This window comes from Heloderma suspectum, chromosome 14 (assembly GCF_057233095.1).
Source record: "Heloderma suspectum isolate Gila_16-S chromosome 14, 16-S_ref, whole genome shotgun sequence".
NCBI lineage: Eukaryota > Metazoa > Chordata > Lepidosauria > Squamata > Helodermatidae > Heloderma > Heloderma suspectum.
The window spans coordinates 13,662,750-13,684,976 of record NC_139471.1 but is presented as its reverse complement, the minus strand read 5'-3'; the positions used below and the strand labels follow the sequence as shown (position 1 = coordinate 13,684,976).

General features: G+C 48.0%; 1 protein-coding gene across 1 annotated transcript in view; it reads left to right on the top strand.

The window, feature by feature from the left end:
* Positions 1-21,990, top strand: part of WHRN (whirlin) — a 132,463-nt gene extending 110,473 nt beyond the window's left edge. Inside the window, exons 9-13 of the mRNA XM_084821455.1 lie at positions 4,155-4,226; positions 7,234-7,822; positions 10,079-10,257; positions 13,525-13,647; positions 19,934-21,990. Coding sequence (XP_084677581.1) covers positions 4,155-4,226; positions 7,234-7,822; positions 10,079-10,257; positions 13,525-13,647; positions 19,934-20,116 — 1,146 coding nt within the window. The 3' untranslated portion in view covers positions 20,117-21,990. The remainder of the gene's footprint in view (positions 1-4,154; positions 4,227-7,233; positions 7,823-10,078; positions 10,258-13,524; positions 13,648-19,933) is intronic.
* Positions 21,991-22,227: the final 237 nt, after the last annotated feature.

Sequence of the window (22,227 nt, the reverse complement as noted above, 5' to 3'; positions counted from 1 at the left end):
TTAATGATGTCTTGTTCTGCTACTGTGAAACAGTCTGCAAAAGAGAAGTTGTGTGCTATATGTATGGGAGGGAAGGAAGGAAGTCACAAAGAACAGGCGGTTTGTATGCAGGAGATGTATCTAGAACTATGCACTAGGAATCATGACAGCCAGTGTGGTGTAGTGGTTCAAGTGTCAGAGTAGGACTGGGAAGACCTGGGTTCAAATCCCCACCCAGCTGTGGCACTCATTGGATGACCTTGATGCAGTCACTCTCTCTCACCCTAACCTACCCCACAAGATGGTTGTGAGGATAAAGGGGGGGGGGACCCATGTATATTCCTCTGAGCTCCTTCAAAGAATGGTGGGTGGAATTTAAGTAAATATTTTAGAACAGGGGAATATGTTTTCCCCAGGTAATGACAGATGCTCTGATCCAGAGGCTGCAATCCTAAATGCCCTTACCAGGGAGTAACCCCGACTGAGCCTGAATGGGGCTTCCCTCTAAGTAAACATGCCTAGCATCGTGATCTAATGTTGTGGTTTGTCTTAACTGTGATTAACTCACTCTGGATCAAAGCTTCTGCTACTACCTGGGGAAACATTCTTATGTGTTAGACGTTCACTTAGATCTAGAACTTGCAAATGGCAGGTGAGGTGGACGACTTGTTTCTTATTCTGAACATTTTGGGGATAGGGTTCAGCACCTTGGATATCTCCTTTAGAGTTCTGACTGGTTCTTGCTGAAACCCAGAGTGGATTCACCTCCTCACTGACATCAGAGCCACCAGCCTCCACTGGTCAAACACTGGCTTTGAGATAACCCTGCAGGAGGAAAAAAAAGTTCAGTGCCACAGGAACCTGACAGTTTCCCTGGCTTCTCAAGAATTAGAGCTAAAAATAAAACACTCCCTGCATAAGTAGGTGGCCTATTTGGCTGATGGGTTTCCAGATCCCAACCATGATACCCTCAACGTTCAGAAGGGAGCTTTTTTATTCTCTCCATGTAAGTTTGGTCTTTTAATAGATCCATGTGGATGTAGGGTTAAATTCTGGCCAGTCAGCATACGGATGACATTTTGGTGAATTCCCCAATGTTAATTAAATCAGCAGGAGGTGTCTGTCTTCTCTGGTTGTTCATTTCTAGCAAACTAGCTCAAAGTGGGCTAGATGAAACAACAATCAAGTGGATCCACAGTTGGCTACAGAATCGGACTCAGAGTACTTATCAATGGGATCTCAAACTGGGGAGACGGAATGAGTGGGGTACCGCAGGGCTCAGTCCTGGGCCCAGTGCTCTTCAACATTTTTATGAATGACTTGGAGGAGGAGGTGCAGGGAATGCTGATCAAATTTGCAGATGACACAAAATTGGGTGCGATAGCTAATAACCTGGAAGACAGAAACAGAATTCAAAGTGATCTTGATAGGCTGGAGCGCTGGGCAGAAAACAACAGAACGAAATTTAATAGGGACAAATGCCAAGTTCTGCACCTAGGAAAAAGAAACCAAATGCACAGTTACAAGATACTTGGCTCAATAACACTACAAGCGAGAAGGATCTTGGAATTGTTGTAGAGAATATGAGCCAACAATGTGATGTGGCTGCAAAAAAGGCAAATGCGATTTTGGGCTGCATTAATAGAAGTAGAGCTTCCAAATCACATGAAGGACTAGTTCCCCTCTCCTCAGCATTGAGCATTGGTTAGGCCTCATCTGGAGTATTGTGTCCAGTTCTGGGTGCCACACTTTAAGAAGGATGCAGACAAACTGGAGAGGGTTCAGAGGAGGGCAACAAAGATGATCAGAGGACTGGAAACAAAGCCCTATGAGGAGGGACTGAAAGAACTGGGCATGTTTAGCCTTGAGAAGAGAAGACTGAGGGGAGATATGATAGCGCTTTTCAAGTACTTGAAAGGTTGTCACAGAGAGGAAGGCCAGGATCTCTTCTCGATCATCCCAGAGTGTAGGACACGGAATCATGGGCTCAAGTGACAGGAAGCCAGATTCCGGCTGAACATCAGGAAAAATGTCAGGAAGGACTGTTAGAGCAGTGTGACAATGGAATGAATTCCCTAGGGAGGTGGTGGACTCTCCCACACCGGAGGTGTTCAAGACGAGGCTGGACAGCCACCTGTCAGGGATGCTCTGACTTGGATTCCTGCATTGAGCAGCGGGTTGGACTCGAGGGTCTTGTAGGCCCCTTCCAACCCTACTATTTTATGTTTCTTTTTCCCCACCCCCCTCCAGTACATACACTTTTCTGATTGACAGTCGCCCTTCTCCCTTGCCTGCTGGAGAGGCGAACTGGCTATTTAACATTTGCTAATTTTTGCTGGGCTCCGCTGATTCCATTGATTCATTCTCAGCCGTATTTTGACATCTGAGACTTGCATTGCGGCTGTAATTATAATTATAAAGTTGTGGGGGGAGGAACATCTGGCACCCATGTACAGCTGAGATGCGCTGATTCAGGGACAGGGAGAGGGTGATGTGGATGGGAGGGGAGGGGAATGCAAAACATGGGCAAGAAGAACATAAAAATGAGTGCTGTGCCGAAAATTCTCCCACATTTTTTTTTTTTGACCATTCTCATTCAATTGGATAGAAGGGAAATTTTCAAAGAGAAACTCAATGGTGAAGAAATTTCAGAGAAACTCTCGTGGGTTGGGCTTGGTAAGGACTTACCTTACTTATGGGGTGGCTGAGAAGTGAGCACAGGTGTCCTGTTTTTCACTGTACAATCATCTCTCTGGCCGGCTGCAGCCTCCTCAGCTTCCCACACTCCAATTAAAGCCCAGTTTAAGGTACCATGAGGCAATTCCTCCCATAGGGCTTTTTCAGATCAGGACATGCAGGCAGCCTGGGAGGCTGGCTGAGATTAAGCTAAGCTCAAAAACACCACAAAAATACATTATAAAGCATCCTGAATGAGGCAGAACAATGCAAGCCTCTTTCACGGGGGGAGAAAACGTCCAGGAAATTGGAGGACAGATTTTGGCAGAGCACTACCTCCACCTCGTCCCTGGAGCCGGACACAACACTGCCCCCACCTGCTTTATGGTGGATGCAAACTGGGGGCCGGCCTGCCAAGACAGTAGATGCTGTTGCAGCACGAAGAGCCTCAAAACCCTTAGGACAAAAGAAAGAACCAGTGCCCCAAGCCCTGCCAATGGGGAGCCCCACCTGGGTGAAACTGCTGAGAAAGCTGAGAATTTCTCCTCCCCCTGGAGAACTTCGGTGAAATTGTCTCCCAGATTTCTCTGCCCACAAGCAAGGTGGAGAATTTCAAGAGTTTCAATTTCATTTGTGCACAGCTGTAATAACAATTACAGGAAGGGCTATAGCTGTCTGTGCTAGAGTACGTGTTTTGCATGCAGAAAGTCCCAGGTTCGATTCCTGGCTTCTCCAGGTAGGGCGAGGAAAGAATCCTGGCTGAAAACCTGGAGAGTCGCTGCCAGTCAGTGTCGACAATACTGGGCTAGATGGACCAAGGGTCTCACTCAGTATAAAGCAGCTTCCTGTGTTCCTGTGTTCCTGTGTACATTGCTGGATCAGGCCATACTCCTTTCGTTACAGCCAGTGACCATCAAGAGGCCTCTGGAAGTTCACAAGCTGAGCATTTATTTGTTATTATGCTTGTATGCTGCCCAACCGTATAAATAGCGCCCTGGGCGAGGAGCGGCTTTGCTGCCCGCCCCATGGTCAGTTTTGCAGGGCCACCCAGAGGATTTATGGGACCTGGTGCAGATGTGATGTCCATCGAGAACGACGTTGCTCTAAACCTTGATCTCTCAGCCACTTTGCTTCAGTTTGCGCAAGCCAAAGTTCGAAAAGCCACATTCTGAGCGGTGGCAGTGCGCTGTGCAACACAGCAGAACCATCACAGGTTTTACTTCCAATATTATTATGTTTTTCTTTTGTAGCAGTTCCTATCTTTTGGTAAATTTCTTTATTTTAGAATATCCATTATTTTTTATCTTTAATGATAACAAAGAAAATATATAATTATGGAGAGCTCCTTTAGAGTTCTGACTGGTTCTGATGAAACCCGGAGTGGATTTGCTGCCCCACTGACATTGGAGCCACCACCTCCACTGTTCCACACTGCAATATTCTGTTGCTGGCCTGATCTCATGTGTAATATAATCGTTCCTTTCCTTCCCTGCTGCTAGAATACATCGGACTTGGAAGGGGGCGGGAATGGAAGCCAAAGCAGTGTCAATGCCCTGCCAGACATCTCCCTGGTAAGATGCGTTCTTGTCTTTCTTTTTCTCCTCCTCAGTAGTACTCCCAGCTCTAGCAGGATCACGAAACGTAATCAGGCTGCCACACAAGACGCAGCAAAGCTGTATGTTTTAACACAGAGAATTAACATAAATTGGTATTTCATTTCCATGAACACAACCGACACTAGGGAGAACATCTGGCATTTATCGCACAATTTTCTTTCTCTTAGACGCATTTTTTACTGACATGGGAGCAGTTTTATTCTGTCCCTAAAAAATCTTCACTGTGGACTAGAGTGTTTATTTAGCCAGATGTTGTGCAGACAATGGAATGGCACAAGCTTGTAATGCACAGGTGCCTTAGTGGCACAGGTAGCATGGTTTTGTGATTCCCATGGATTGCTGAATTTGAGCCAACAATGTGATGTGGCTGCAAAAAAGGCAAATGTTATCTTGGGCTGCATTAATAGAAGTATAGCTTCCAAATCCCGGGAAGTACTGGTTCCCCCTCTGCTCAGCACTGGTTAGGCCTCATCTGGAGTACTGTGTCCAGTTCTGGGCACCACACTTTAAGAAGGATGCAGACAAACTGGAGGGGGTTCAGAGGAGGGCAGCAAAGATGATCAAGGGACTGGAAACAAAGCCCTATGAGGAGAGACTGAAAGAACTGGGCATGAGAAGAGAAGACTGAGGGGTGATAGGATAGCAGTCTTCAAGGACTTGAAAGGTTCTCACAGAGAGGAAGACCAGGATCTCTTCTCGATCCTCCCAGAGTGCAGGACATGGAATCATGGGCTCAAGTGACAGGAAGCCAGATTCCAGCTGAACATCAGGAAAAACATCCTGACTGTTAGAGCAGTACAACAATGGAATGATTCCCTAGGGAGGTGATGGGCTCTCCCACGCTGGAGGCATTCAAGACGAGGCTGGACAGTCACCTGTCAGGGATGCTTTGACTTGGATCCTGCATTGAGCATGGGGTTGGACTTGATGGTCTTATAAGCCCCTTCCAATGCTCCTATTCTATGATTTTATGATTCTGTGGTATGACAGGTGCAGGTAATGGAGTGATCCCCAAAGTAGGTGCCTGCCAAGCAAATACGTTTGGGGAAGGCATTGCACATTTTGGATGCAACCATAAAATAGGCCCCATCTCTGTTTAACTAAACATCTCACCCCGGATGGGTAAGACATTCGTTGGGTTGGAATTTTAATGTGAGTGCTATGAACTTGCACTTCCCAAACCTAAACACAACTGGAATGCAGTTTGGAGTCAAAATCCATACATTTCCATAGTTTGCAAGTGTTGTGCAGAAATTCATACATTTCCAAAACTGTGAGCAGAAAACGTGAACATTTCAAAACATGCACATAAAAAAGTTCTTATCTGGGAAAACATGCAGAAAAATGGCTCTGTCCATTGGAAACATCACTTTTTTCAAAACTGCGCACATTTCCAAAAGTGTGTACAAAAATGCACACAGTAAAAAGGCATACCAAAAATATGCAATTAAAAAATGTTCATGAAAATCCATATGCATTTTCATGTGTATGGTGAGGAGTGGGGGTGGCGGGGAGAGAGAGATAATTCACCATCACATGTGGAGACAAGATGGAACAAAGTGAAGACTGGGGAAAAAAATGAGAACCTGAGCAAAATCGAAGCTTGAGAGATTTGCCCATCCCGACTGGTGCCTGTGTCTGGGAAGCATTCACCTGCTCCCACTTTGGGGATTTAGGCGGGTAGGCCTCCAAAAGTGCAGGCACCCGGGGCAAGGCGTCATTGGATGATCTCAGTATATGAGACATGGGATAGAATTCAGGCATGCTTACTGCAGGTAGCACGAAAGCTCAATGGCCAAACACCTGCTGTGTTTGCAGAAAGTCCCAGGTTTGGTCCCTGGCACGTCCGTTTGCAAGAATCATGTAGCAGGTGGTGAGAAAGGCCTCAGCCTGATATCCCAAAGAGGTGCTGCCAGTCAGAGCAGACCATATTGGGCTGGAGGGGGGGGGGGGCAACTGGCCTGACCTAGTATAATGAAGCTTAATTTGCTAGGGAGGGGCCATAGCTCAATTGGCTGAGCACTTGCTTTGCATCCAGAAGGTTGCAGGTTCAATTGCAATAGCTCCAGCTAAAGGAAGGGGGGCAGTCCAGGGACCAACTACCCCTGCACTGGACCACAGCAAACCTCACTGCCCCTGCTGCTGAAAAAAAAGGGGGGTGCTTAGTCACAGTCTGCCACCGAAACAAGCTCAGTTTGTCTATTCTAAGCCTCTGTAGCTACTATGGGGATGTAGAATTATGGATGAAAAATGGACTCCGCCCTGCTCAGCCTGCCAGAACGGTCCATTCATGCCTCTACTCTTGCGTAAACAGTGGCTTTTCAGCCACCATTTACGTAAAAAACCTTATGCGCAGAATAACGGGCCTCCCCATTTACGCAAAATGGCTCGCTGGGGGACCAGGAGGCCGCACACAGGGGTGGGCAGGGATGGCAGTTCAGCGAGTGCTCGGCGAGCGCAAACGGGGGTGAGTCCATCCATCCTTACATGGAATAGACATGAATAGCTTGAAATTGCCCATGCCAAGCCTCCCTAACATACATAGCCTTCAAATGGACCATTTTACCTTGTTTTCCAGCTACATTTTCCCTTCTCAGCCTCCATGGAATGTAACTATTTAAATTCTTTTTCTAGCAAAAAATAAAATAAAAATAGGAGTGGCAGGGGGTGATGGGGGATGACAGGGGCCCTATTGGGGGGGCAGCACAGGGCACATTTGGCCCATGGGGCACACATTGCCCATCCCTGAGTTAAAGGCTCAGGTCGCAGGTGGAGAGAAAGGCCTTGTCCTGATATCCCCAAGAGCTGCTGCCAGTCAGAGCAGCCCGAAGTGGGCTAGATGGGCCCATGGTACTGCTTGGTCTGAGGCAGCTTCATGACTTCACCACTTTTGGACCTCGAAGACAGGCAGGCGAGCTACGGCCAGACTCTGCAAAACCGTTTTTGTCTCCGGTTTCCTCAGGACGATGTCTCCTCCTTCCCTGAGGGACCTCCTGCCTTCAAGCCTCCGCCTCCCACCTCTTCTCCTCAAACGGCAGCAGTCCCCTCTGCAGGGAAAGGCACCCTCAAGCGGCCGTCTTCCGAATCCTCCCAGTCGGGCCTGTTCTTCGTGGCACCCCGGAACCCCACGCCGCCTCCCAGCCTCTCCGAGAAGGACACGGGCAGCACCGCCTCCTCCTCTACCACCACGTCCTCCACAGAGGATTCCATCGCCAGCACCATCTACGCTTCTGTCTCCCACACCTCCAGAAAGCTCCTGGATGCCCACTTGCTCTTGGTCAACCAGCATCCCATTGGGCCCTTCCCACGAGTCCAGTCACCAACTCGGTTGAAGAATCCCTCTCTGGAGAGCCTTGCAACCGGGCCCCTCCCCAGCCCCAATGCACTTTCCCCTTCCCCTCCGCCCCCTCCATCCCAACCAGCTCCTCCCCCTCCCCATGAGAAGGGCAGCCCAGAGGCCGCGACCGCCCAGCACTTTATCATGGTGGAGGTACATCGGCCCAACAGCGAGCCAGATGTGAACGAAGTGAGGTCTTTGCCCCAAGCCAGAGGTGAGATCGTCTTCTGTAGGCACTGGTGTCCATTTGTTACTTTGCTGCTATATTTATATCCTGCCTCACAGCTCAGACACGTCGATTAAAACACAATGCAATCAATAAAAGGATAAAAAAGCAAAGGGCTGGACTAAAGTCAGCAGGCAGCTAGGGGAATCACAGAAAGGGGGAGGGAACGAAACCAGACCAAATGTTTTGGACAGGACACTGAGATGCCAATAATGAGGGGGCCAATTAGACTGCCTGGCCTAGGGAGTTCCACAGCCGGGTGCCACACTCAAGAAGGCTGGCCGGGGCATGCTGGGAGTTGTAGGGCTTTTTTCTGTCTAAACATGCATAGGGTTGCATCTTACATCATTACATGATGTAAAGCTGTCATCATTACATTAGCAAAGCTGTCTGAGCCGGTGACCGTCATCCCATTCTTGAGGCAATGAAACACATCCATTAGCAGACAAACAGAGGACTCGACTCATTCATATCAATAAAAGGAGGGGTGAAATTTCTGTGCCCACCAACCAAGGGTCTCCAGAGAAGTACCGTCCCTAAAAAGAACCAGCTCCTTTTTTTGTCTGTGTGATGAACTTTGCAAAGCAGATTCATACGTCTGACTCTTCTTCCCCCTGGTGGTGGTGTTTGCTGACTACATCCCCATCTGTTTTTTCTTATAGATGTTTTTAACTTCCTGCTAGGCTGGGGTGGTTCTTTCTTTCTTTCTTTCTTTCTTTCTTTCTTTCTTTCTTTCTTTCTTTCTTTCTTCCTTCCTTCCTTCCTTCCTTCCTTCCTCCCTTCCTTCCTTCCTTCCTTCCTTCCTTCCTTCCTTCCTTCCCACTGTTCTAACACAACAGAAAAGAGGACAGGCCCTAAGATACATAGCATGTCAGAAAGCAACGATCACAGGTGCCAGTGTTCTGTGGTAGAGCACATTCAGTGGTACAGCCCTCACCCGTAGTCCATGGTGGTACAGCCCCAGATGCTATATTATTATCAGGTGAAAAGAAAGAGGCATTCTAACCCAGCCTCATCCCTGACATGCTCATTTTCTAAGCAAAGGGAATTTATTTATTGGGGGGGATGAAAGAGTGATGCCATGTGAAGCCCCACCTGCATTCTGAAGTGGTACAGTCCAGCCTAGAGACGGCTTTGGTGTGTTTGGTTGTTTCTTAAAAAAAAACAACCTCAAGTTCTTTCCATCACATTTATGAAGCAATCTGTGAATTGTGGTAAGTTCTTACCAAAAAAATGGAATAAGACCATTTCTCCCTCATCCACACAGCTCCTTTCGAGTTCTGACTGGTTCTGACTGGAACCTGGAGTGGATTCATCACCCCACTGACATCGGAACCCAGCCTCCACTGCGCTCTTGATCTGATTCAGCAAGGCGCCTCTTACGTTCTTAAAAGCATGACCTACAGTAAAATGTTGCAGCACAGAGTACAGCATCTGTCAGCCATGCCTGCCTCCATTCCGTTTCCCCTCCCACCCAGTTTTCTGAGGGTTTCACTCCCAACAGTCAGCATTTCTTGGCCACTGAGCATGCTCAGTTCTCATTCAGTAATCTCCCCTCCACCCACCCCTTTTAGGATTTGTATTTCCGAAAAAAAAAAATTGTACTTCTGCAAACCAAGGGGTTTTCCTGCGCCTGCTGATATCTCCCTCTTATGTATGCTACGGAAGGCACCATATCAGCAATATTAGCAATGGCACTCATCCCTGAACATCATAAATAAAGGGAATGATAAAAGATTAGATAAAACTTTGGTCTGTCCACAGCCCTTAGCCATGCACACACGCTCTCGCCTGCTGTTCATTTACTCTGCAATGGCATTCCTGCGCTCGCTGCGGAAGCAGGGATTTTATCTCTCTTGACAGGGAGTAATAGGTGGGAGAGGGGAGGGGAAGCTGTGCAATGGCAGTGTGCATCCATGCGCAAGCATTGATGTATATGCGCACTAGAGCCAAGGCACAACTACAGTCTTGAGGAGGGGCTGATTCTGAATCTGTCCACTAACAAATGGTACTAAATACATCTCCATCTCCACAAAACAGGGACAGGGGGGCGCTGAACTTCGGGATCATGTCAGGACAGTCAGTAGATGTTGACAGCTTGCCTAGTGCTAAGTTTGGTTAATTTAGATTCTTGTGCAGGGCGTGATAGAGATCAGAGCTTGTTCTGAATGCTGCGTCTCTCTGTCCCGCCTCATCTCTCTCCTGTGTGGCTTTCCTAACAGCCTTTCTCCCATTGTCACCCAGCTTCCACGCTCTCCCAGCTTTCAGACAGTGGGCAGACCCTCAGCGAGGACAGCGGCGTGGACATTGGAGAAGTGGAGCTCAGCGCCAAAGACAGAAGCCGGCTGCAGGGTGCCATAAAAAGCCGGAGCCCCCAGGAAGCACCAAAGGCTGATGGGCCAGTAGAGGCAGGACCCAAGCCGGTAAGGCACATCCCTGGGCACCGGTTCTAAGCCACCATGTGAAAGCGATGCCTCGCTCAACTTGCTTTCGGCTCTCTTTCAAATTTAGTAGCTGCCTCCAGCTTCAGATTATCTCCAGTGAAGCTGAAACAGCTGTCTAGGGGCCAAACTATAGATGCAGGTCTGTGTCTTGTGAATAGGTGAGCCACCAAATTCTTGCAAACCAGGATGGGCTGGTCGGGGCGGTGGCAGTGGCGGGGGTGGGGGTTAAATGCAGCATGGGCAGACCGGGAAGGGCTGATCTAACATGCGCGTGCGCGCGCGCGCATGTGCACACACACACACACACACACACACACTTTAGCTATTTTTCTTCTGGGGGATGCTAGCAGCTTGAAAGGGATGTGTGGCCAGAGGAAAGGTTCAACACCCTCCACTGGCCATTTATGTGCTTGAAAGACACCTCTCATAGCATCAAGACTTCGCTGTAAAGATTTGGCACACCTTGGCTTGCATCACAGAAGGGAAACAGGCTATGAAGCCATTCCCCACAGCACCTTTTTAGGTGTACACCAAAGATTTTTAGGTGCGCACCTACAATTGTAATGTATGAATGCAACAAATGCGCTCATTGGGCAGCTGAGATTGGCTCCAACTCCGAGATGGGTGCACACTCCATGGTTAACCCGCTGTGTTAATGCTGCTGTGCAGTGTGTGAAGGCACCCTGTGATGTTACAGACATATTATACAGGAGTCTTTCTCCAATAGCAGGATGGAAGCTAGTAGAGGTAAAAGCCCTATATGGTCTGGCCCAGCCTATCTCAAGGAGCGCCTCCAGCAACACCAGACAGGCCGCTCAACAAGATCATCCTCGGATGGCCTTCTTTCTGTCCCATCCACCAGGACAGCTAGGCTGGTGAGGATGAGGGAGAGGGCCTTCTCTGTGGTGGCCCCCACTCTGTGGAACGCCCTCCCTAGGCAACTCCGCCACGCCCCCTCTTTATGAGCTTCCGCCACACATTAAAAACGTGGTTGTTCAGGCAAGCATTTGGGGTGGGTGAAGGTATTTTTAGATGATGTTTTAATGTGTAATTTTACTGTTTAAAATTGTACTGCTGTACATCGCCCAGAGGGGCTGGGTGACTGGCCAGATGGGAGATTAAGAAATTTAATAAATAAATAAACAGACTTGGCCACTAGAAGGCAGCATGGACCATGTTTTTAAGTTCTAAAGGCGGCGTGGCATGGAGCAAGGGAAGAGATGGTTCACACTCTGTTTACTCAAAGGTGATGGCACTGAGAGCATTCTGCACATGCCTAGAAGCACTCTGCTCCTACGGTGTTTGATAGGGTGATGAGACTCTTAGGTTGGGAGTTTTGATCTTTCCAAAATATACCTGAACCGGTGTTTGGAGATGGATCTGGAATGGATGTGGGCAAACAAAATGAGACATAATCCAGATATGACGGAGGTTCTGCAGGTAGGGAAACTGACCAATCTGGACCGAGGAATACATCTGACCGTAGATGGGGCTGAACAACTCTGGAATGATCATGTGCGCAGTTTCGGTGTGCTCCTAGACTCTGCACTAATGGGACACTCAGGTGGCAGTGGTGGCCAGGAGTACTTTTTACCAGCTTAAACTGGTACGCCAACTGCGACCCTATCTGGAGAGGGAGGATCTGGCCTCAGTCATTCACACCATGCTGACATCCAGGCTAGACTACTGTAATGCGCTGTCCATGGGGCTGCCTTTGAAGACAGTTCAGGAATGTCAGTTGGTGCAATATGCAGCCACCTGGATCTAGGTAGAAGCTAGACGATCTGCTCATACGACACCGATACTGCGCCAGCGGCATTGGTTCCCAGTGTGTTTCTGAGCCCAGTTTAAAGTGCTGTTTTTAACTTTTAGGGAGCAATCCTATAGCTGCTAGACAGCGGCTAGATGGCCATAGGATATCTTATATCTTATATAGAGCCGGCGTTCCAAGGTCGGTTCATGGAGAACGGATCTCCCCCCAATTCCGCGCTGCCTCGCAGGCAGCGCGGAACAGCCCCGTCCTCCGTGCTCGCAAGAGGAGCGCAGAGCAGCTGGAAAGGGGCGTGTCAGGGAGTTCCAGGGCGGGGAAGGCGGAAATGTCTGTACGACACATCCAAGCCTCCCCCGCTCTGCCCTCCTGCAGCTAGACAGCTGCAACCGGCGGTCTAGCCAAAAATTCAGGGCAGGAAAAGCACAGAGGGAGTAATCCCCTCCGTGCTTCTCCAGCCCTGCATTGGATAGGCGGTCGCCTCTGAGTTCGGAGGGGACCGCCTATCCCCATAGGATTGCGCTCCTAAAGACTTAAATGCTTTGGGCCCAAGATATTTGGACTGCTTTCTCCTGTACCAGCCTGTCCACACTTTGAGGTCATCAACAGAAGCCCTTCTCACTCGCTCACCACCAAGGGCAATTAGGCTGTTGAGTACAAGGAAGAGGGCCTTTTCAGTGGTGCCCCCACATCTCTGGAATCAACTTCAATCAGGGGCTCATCAGGCCCCTTCTTTGCAGGTCTTCAGGAAGGCCCTGAAGACCCACCTGTTCTTATTGTCTTTCCCATAATCTGTGGGTTGTAGGATATATCGGTGTAATTTGATTTTTATAGTTTTTATAGTATTTTTATTTTATACTTATTGCTTATTTGTATATTTTTTGGTATGGTTTTTATTCCATTCGCTGCCTGAAGAGGGTTTTTACTCTTAAAGGTGGCCTACAAAATGTTTTAATACAAAATAAACACATACATAAATAAATAAATAAAATAGACGGAATCCCAGCAAGGTGCCTCAGAGGGTAATGAACGAGATCGAGCGACATGTTTTAACATGTCCCATCTTGATTTGTTTTCTGTTTTGTTGATGGCTTATTTGCAGTGGAATGTGTTGCCCTCACAAACCTGTGAAAACCTCTTATCCCATTTCCCAGATGGAGAAAACTGAGGCTTTGATCCCAGAGGTACCTACTAGGAAGCAAATCCCATTTTGAGGGTAGTGGGAGATACGTCCAAGTAAAAATACATGGGATCGGGCAGAGAGAGAGAGAGAGAGAGAGAGAGAGAGAGAGAGAGAGGAGGAGGACGAGAGGTGCAAGCAAGAGACAGTGTCATATGCTCAGGAAAGGTTACCCAGCAAGCTGCACATCTTGGTCAGGGGACTGGATCCGGGTGCCTCATGTCCGCCACACCGCTCTCTCTCCAGCCACTGCCCTACCCTCTGGCAAATGCTCTTTTTCTCCCCTGCTCCACCACAGCCAGGCCTCCTGGAGCCCACGTCCCGCCTGATCCGTGTGGCAAAGAGTGCGCCGACGCTGGGCATTGCCATCGAGGGGGGAGCCAACACCCGGCAGCCGCTGCCTCGGATTGTCACGATACAGGTAAGGGAGGTAGAGATTGAGGCCACCAATCACAGGTAATGCCTTCTTGGGGCAACGGCACTGCTAGCCATGGACCTAGGAGAGCTCCTTTAGAGTTCTGACTGGTTTGGATTAAAACCTGGAGCGGATGCCCCACTGACATCGGAGCCAGCAGCCTCCACTGGCTGGCACAAGAAGGCTGCAGGAGCAACCAGTCAGAGCGGAAGTAGCAGCAGCATCTCTGCTCGGACTGGCAAGCCCGAGCAGAGCCCTTCTCACACTAGTAGCGGTGTGCATTGCTGGTCAATTCATTCAAGCCAAGTGAGCAGTGACTACATCGGGAAGCCATTGATCATACACACACACACACACACACCCCGCCACAATCACATCCTCCCCTAGAAGCATTGAGATGAACTGAATGACGATTGCTCGAAGCGGTCCCTGGAAGGGGAGAGGGGAAAAGAACCGGCGAGAGCACAATCCTAGGTATATTTACTCAGAAGGAAGCCCCACTGCGTTCAATGAGACTTGCTCCCTAGTCAATGTGCATAGGAGTGCAGCCAGAGGCAGCATGGTAAGGCGATCAGGCAGCTTGCAAAGAGTCATCCTGTGGCCACATCTCCCCAGCCCTTTCCTGGCAGCCTTAATTCAGTACAAGTAACTGCTGAGGAGGGATAGAATCATAGCATCACAGAATCATAGGGCTGGAAGGGGCCTACAAGACCATGGAGTCCAACCCCCTGCTCAATGCAGGAAGCCTGATTCCCAGGCGGTCTCCCACCCAAGTACTAACCAGGGCTGACCCTGCTTAGCTTCCGAGATCAGACGAGATCAGGCGCATCCAGCCCTTTGCTCATGTCGGAGGACTCTGCAATGGAACCAAATGAATTCGGATTTTCATGAATCTGACTCACAGATTCTGCAGCAGACCAGCTTTTCCCCTGTCAGGTGGATTCTGTGGACCCGTAGACCAATTTGCAAACTTTCCCAAATTTTGAGCAAATTTCGTCATAGAAAAATACACAAAAATTTAAAATCCAGACAAAAATGTGCAGCCCCCCCCCCCCCCGCCGATAAGTTAAACATGAAAATGCACATTTGGGGGAATTTGCGCACTTCTGCACGTGCAAATGTGCGCAACGTGCATTTGCACAAATTCGGAAACGAAAAAACCCTCATTCTGTAGATGGGGGGACGACGGAATGCATGGTGCCTGACAATCCACCAAACAGAGATGGAATGGACTTTACACAACCCATCCATCTCTACTGCTGAGTAAACATGCAGGGCACAATCCTCTGCATACAACAAAGTGCAAATGGCTATTAAGGAGCATATGTGTATAGACAGAATCGTAATCACAATTTCACATATATCGCTTTTCCACAAAAAGTGCCCCAAATGGCTAACGAAACCGCAATTCAAAAACAAAAAGCACAGCGATACATCATTACAGTAGTACATCAATAGTACAATAGTATTTACAGTAATAAATGACTTATGTCACTACTACTAACACTATAACATTTCAAATTAATTACAAAAGAGGCAACACCAAACAATACACTATATTAATTATTACTTTTCAGTAATATGTAAACCAAAAGCAAATAAACTAAATCTTTCCTATGCATTCAGGCTTTAATAAACACTGCAAACAGCTACGCCAGGAAAACAAAATTTTACAAATAGAAAAATGGCAATGCAGCCACCCCAATTTTTGAGGCGACTGTGCCTTTAAATATCCAGGGACACTTTTCGTTGGTTCCATGGGAGGGGACAGGAACGTGGCTGGCGATGGCATTTCCACCAGTGCTGCATTCTGTGTGTGTGTGTGTGTGTGTGTGTGTGTGTGTGTGGAACCTAGGGATGGGAGAACCAGGGAAGCTCAAGCTCACAGAAATTGTCTGTACTTTACTACAATACTCAGCTTGGCTCCCTCCTGTTCCTGTTTGCAACCTGTTTTTTTTAGGTTTGTTCAAATGGGGAAAGTGCACATTTCAAACAGGACTAAAGCATGGAGCTGCACAACTTTAAAATGCACAACTTTAAAAGTTGTGCACTTTAAAAGTTGTGCTTTTTTTTAAGTGCATGTTTTGTGAATGCAAATGCAAGTTTGGGAATTTGCCAACATTTTCAGAGAATGCGTGCTGCCATTCTCATTCACATTTGGGGTTGTGAACAGGGCGTTTTCAAGTGAAACAAACTTCAAATTCTCATACATCCCTAGGCAAAGCAGATGCGAACAGCAGCTTTGGAGGGAGTCCGTTTTTTGTTGGGAGTGCAGTGCAGAGTGAAAGCCATGAACCCCACCTTCCCTGTGTGCTACTGTCTGATCCCTCCCATCCGATTCCCCCCCGTCTGATCCCCCCCGTCTGTTCCCCCCACACGCACCCATAACTGCTCTTTCTTCTTCTTTTTAATAAGACCCATTTAAGACAATCACACGTTTAAAGTTGGGCCCTTAGTTTTATTGTTTTTATCAATTGTTTAGCAAATTTTTTTTTGGCTATTGATGGTAAGCTACGCTGGTCATTTCTGTAAGAAAGAGAATGGCGGGATACACACATACGCACGCGTGCATGCACACACACACACGCATATATATATATATATATATATACACACACACACGCACACACACACATACACACACACACACACAATTTAAAGCCAATCTTGCATTCAGGGAGAGGCTGGCTGTGAAAAGATTAGTCATAACTTTATATATACACATAGTCTCTCTCTCTCTCTCTCTCCTTCTCGGAACTCTTGGGCCTGCAGGCTGAGAATTATTCATCTCTAACCTTTGAGGCGTGCTTCTGACTAATAAGTGACATTAGAGATCATACCTGCTAATTCTTACCCAGCTTCCAAATGCAATTTGTAGATCGAAAGTGGAAGAACGATTTACCTACATTCAACGTCTCATTCTTGATTGGCTTGTTCATTTCTTTGTAACAGTGAAGTGGTGGAGTACCAAGTACCGCTACTTAGTACCGCTACTTGTGGGTACCAAGTACCGCTACTTAGTACCGCTGCTTGTGGAGTACCGGTTGTGGAGTACCGCTGCTTGTGGTACTGACACTCAGAAGAGGTCAGTTTTCTTCAACCTGGTGCCCTCCAGATGACTCAGGTGACAACTCCCAACATTGCTGACCATTGGAGGGCACCAGGGCACCATTGGCCAGGTGGACTAGGGCTGATGGAAGTTGTAGGCCAACAACAACTGGAGGGCCACCAGTTCCCCAGCTCTGACTTATGGTACCCTTGTATTTTTTATTATTTTTGAGCATTCAAGTGGAGTTTATTGGAAGCAAAGAAACTCATATGGCAGTTCGGGAGGGAGGGATGAGTCTATTTTTAGTTGCTTATGTTGAAGCATAAGGACATTGCGTCCAATTTCCACATCAGTCTGCAAACTGTGTTTCTTTCTTTGTTTTTTAAAGCACAACATTTTGCAGTTATTTTTGTATGCAATTTTCTCTAATTAAACATTTTTATATGCAAGTTTCCCTATTATGCACATTTTTGAATGCAATCTCTGAGCCGAGGACTGAATCGCAAAACTCAGAGAAGTGCGTAATCTGAAAGATAACTGCATTCTAATCTGCAGATTAGTCCAGGAAGTGCGTATTAGGTAGCTTCTTTTAAAAAATGTGGACCAGATGAGATTATCCCTGCTAAATTTGCACCTGCTTTCCAACATGAGCTTCGATCCATTCCTTCTTGAGAATGTCTTGATGGCAATGATGCCACAAGATGATGCAGTCATTCCCAGGTAGGAATGCTGGAGAAATCCACTGCAGACTCAAATAAGGCTGGATTCCCAAGAATCCGACCTGCAGCATCCACAACGGACTGGCTCTGCTTACCTCTGCACCCACCAGACTCCACACAGGACAGCTTCCAGGTTTTACAAAGACAAGGTTGCAAATGGCAGCCTTGGGAAATGACAGCCTTGGGACCTTGGGAGAATTTTGGGCGGTGAATTGCTGCTGCTATTATTGTTGTTGTTGTTGTTGTTGTTATTACATTTCTATACCACCCAATAGCCAAAGCTCTCTGGGTGGTTTACAATGGTTAAAAACATTAAAAATAGAGTACACAGACATTAAAAGCCATTTACATAAAAAACACATGAACAGACAATATACACAAATGAAACATCTATCTCAAACAACTTCAAACAAACAGTCTCAAAACAAACAACCATAACCATAAGACATTCCAGGATCGATTAAAACTTATCATATGCCAAATGGCTGGGAGAAGAGAAAGGTCTTAACCTGATGCTGAAAAGATAATAATGTTGGCACCAGGCAGGCCTCATCGAGGAATGATCCATAATTGGGGGCCACCACCAAGAAGGCCCTCTCCCTTGTTGCTGTCTTCCGAGCAAAAAAATAAGTACTTGTAGAGCTGCAATTTATGTAGATGTAAATGTTTTACAGCTGCAAATGTCATAAAATACACAATTCACTGCCATAATTTTCCCAAGGTACTTGAATGGCAGCTGCCATTCGCAGACCTTGCTTTTTTTAAACCGGAAAGGTGCCCTGCAAAATCTGGCAGGCACGCACAAGGCTCTGAGGAAATCCAGTGACCCCAAGCAGCCCGGATTTTCCCCCAGCGGACCCCATCCTGGACCAGACTTCGGGGGGTTCACCCATCCCTATTCCCAAGGGCATTTTGGGGACAGGATTTAAAAAAATATATATTTTAACCGAGAATGGCACTGCGAGTGATGCTCCATCATTCCCATTGGGCCATTCTCAGTCAGGAACTCCACTGATGCAATCTTCTGCCCCCTCATACCTATTGTGGTATATCCCCCTCCCCTGATTATTTTAAAAAAGAAACCTTTTCTGACTTCTGATCACAAAAAACTTCAGAGTCTGTTTCCACACACGTACACCCTGAAATGCTAGAAAAAGCTGGGCAAATGACCACAATTTATATCAAGGATAGGCACCCTGGTGTCCTCCAGATGGTTTGGACTACAACTCCCATACGCCCCAGCCCTCATGGCCAATAGTCAGGGATTGTGGGAGTTGTAGTCCAAAACATATGAACGGCACCTGGCTGCCTACCACTGTTTTATACAGTAGATCTGTGTGGATTTTGATTGTAAGCCGTTTTGGAGCTGGGTTTGGCTTAGGGATGTACGAAAGTTCTGCCACGGATATCGGGGAGGCCGAATGCCAGCGCATTCAGCCCCTCAAAATCGGTGGCGGAATGGCTCGCCACCCCTCCGCCACCCCCCCCGGGATGGGACTTACCTGGGGCGGATCTTCCTGGCGGCGGTGGCTCCGGCAGCGGTTTGGCGGCTGCGGCTGTGGCGGCCGGTCTTCCGACCGGCTGCCGCCGCCACCATTTCCAGGTTTTTGTTTTTTTTAAAAAAAGTGATAGGCTACGTAAAGATTTACATAGCCTATCACGGCTAAATTTAAAAAAACCCACCGTGATAGGCTACGTAAATGTTTACGTAGCCTATCACGGCTGATTAAAAAAAAAAACACGCGCGTACGTAAATGGCGGCGCCCATGGGCGCCGCCATTTGCGTTCCTTATTTTGGCACGTCTTAGTCTACGTAAACATTTACATAGACTAAGACGGCGAAAATAAGGGGAACGCAAATAGCGTAGTGTCTACGCTATTTGCGTTCCCCTTATTTTCGCCGTCTTAGTCTACGTAAATGTTTACGTAGACTAAGACGTGCCAAAATAAGGACCGCAAATGGCGGCGGCCGTGGCCACTACCATTTGCGTACGCGCGTTGTTTTTTTTAAGTCAGCTGTGATAGGCTACATAAACATTTACGTAGCCTATCACGGCTGACTGCAGGGACGCAAACGGCGGCGGCTACAGCTGCTGCCATTTGCGTCCCTGCTAGCCAGCGGCCGGATGTCCGGCTGCTGGCGGAGCCAGCCGGTGGCTCCGCAGAATCGCTGCGGAGCACAGCTGGCCAGCCAGGATTCCGGGGGGGGGAGGAACGGAGCGCCTCCCTCCCCGGCGAGGATTCCGGGGGGAGGGACAGAACGCCTCCCCCCGCACCATCAGCATAATCCCTGAAAGGTAAGTGATTTTCGTACATCCCTAGTCTGGCTAGAAAGCAGGGTGTAAATATAATCAGTGAACAAAATGCTCTTTTGCAAGCCCCTCAGCACTGCCAGGTGAATTACTCCGCCAGGTGAAACGTTTGAGATAGGCTCCTTCGAAACAGCAAAACCCTTGACCATAAATGAGCTCTTTTCATCTCCGTCTTTTCTCCTTCTTCTTTGTTCTCTCCTGACGGACTGCAGAGAGGAGGCTCTGCCCACAACTGCGGGAAGCTGAAGGTGGGTCATGTGATCCTGGAAGTGAACGGCGCAGCCCTACGAGGAAAGGAGCATCGCGAGGCGGCTCACATCATTGCCGAGGCCTTTAAAATGAAGGACAAGGACTATGTTGATTTCCTAGTCACCGAGTTTAATGTCGCACTTTAGGGGTGGGGCAGCTGACAGCCCCAAAGCCAAATGAGAGTGAGAGAGCGAGAGAGAAGGGAAATAGTAGGGGTTTCAAGAGGGCTGACGCACATAGCTTGGCGTCTGTGCACCGTCACACCCTCAGATAACTCCCACGTGAAACCCAGCACCCAAAACACATGCAGGATCTCCTACCAAATAGGCTTTGGGTTGGTGCACCGGCACTCAAGGCAACTGCTCTGCTAAGGTATCCCACCGCTCACACCACCCCAAGACTGATCAGCCTGGCTAGAGAGTCTGAGCAAAGGAATGTGGAGAAGAAACACAGAGAGTTGCTCCTGGTCATCATTCTTTCCATAGATCATCCTCACCTGGTTGGTAAACCATTATTTTAGATGCCCCGTCTCTGCCCCTTTGTGCTTGAATGACTTGTCCAGCCACCCGTCGGAAAGCCTCACCTGCCCTGTCTAGCTCCTCCTTCCCTCCCTTTGCATCTTACGGAAGCACCAACGAGCTGGAAGGGGGAAGAGCCATGTGTTGCCCCAACCCCAAGAGCCAAGCAGTGCTAGGGGATCAGAGAGAGCAGGAATCCCGAGAGGGGCGGCCCATGATGTCAGCATCCCTGCCAATCAGAAGTGTAGTGGCACATTCAGAAGTGCTAGGTCCCTTCCTGACAGTCCCAGCCATGCCCCCTCACAGCCACGCCCCTTCTACGATGGTACAACCTTGTAAGATAACACAGCCTTCAACTGGGATCCAAACACAGTGCAGCTGAGAGTAAGGCGGGGTATTTCAATTGGACGGCTGAGAAAAAAATGCAGGGGTGCTAATCTTTTTCACCCACTCACTCACTCACTCACTCACCTGAAACATTTTAGATTTTCAAAATATGATACTCTGTGGAAGTTCGAAAGCAAGAAATTGCAAGTAGATAAATAGGCACCGCTTCGGCGGGAAAGGTAACAGCGTTCCGTGCACCTCGGTGTTCAGTCATGCCGGCCACATGACCACGGAAGCGTCTTTGGACAGCACTGGCTCTTCGGCTTAGAAATGGAGATGAGCACCACACCCTAGAGTCGGACACGACTGGTTGGGGACACCTTTACCTTTACCATTTATGGAAGCTTCACCCTCTGAACTCAGCCGTCACGGACAGATTCCTTCTCATTTAAACAGCCTCCTTGCACGCTCCCTTAGCGCCCCAGCATTACCCATTAACCTCCCCTAAGCTCCTTCATTATATCCCCCCTGCCAACAGAAATGTCCACACACCCAGCTGGATTGGAACTACATACACACACACACAGACACACACACAATGGTGTAGTGGTAAATTTGGAAATGCAGGAGCTCATTGTGACAGCCTCCAAGGGCAGTCCAAAAATTTCAGGCAGCTATGTCAATCCATATCAACAAACCAGTTCTAGGAGTTTTCATCTCCACCAGGAGAATGTCTTTGGTGAAGCTAATAGGTCTTAATTGCCCGTTCCAGACTAAGTCATCCCAGATACTTTCCATTCCGACATGGAACAGTATATTGTTGCTTGGAAAATTCATTCCCCCCACGGCTACAGTGAGGATCGCAGGTAAGCTCAGAGGGAACAGGGAATTTTGAGGGGGGTGGCAGATGACATCAGAGTCCCCGCTAATGAAAAAGTGCTGGGGCTGCGTCCCTGCAAGAGGATGCACCACTGTAGAAGATGGAAGAACCTCCAGGGGGCGCCACCTCTAATGTGTTGAGATGTAAACTCAGTGACCCACCTGGAGTGAGGTTCCCCCAACCTGTCTTCAAACATTCACAGCCAGCAATGGAGGATGCCTTGTAAATGGCCAGCAGTATCACTGTATTTATATACGAAAGAGCTTGTGCTTTTAATTTTTCAATAAAGCGAACACGTTAGAAAAAGGCGACTGGTGTTTTGTCTGATGGATCCATTTAAAACATTTATGAACCCCTTTTCTATTCAAATGATATTCGATGTGGCTTAATATTCAAAACGGGTTCTCAGGATGCAAGATAGAATTTATTATAAGAAGCCTGACGCATTTTGGCCTTTTTCTTCTTATTTTAGGCCTTCTTCAGGGGGCTGTAACGTAAATGATAATACAATTTACAAATAGGACAACACATA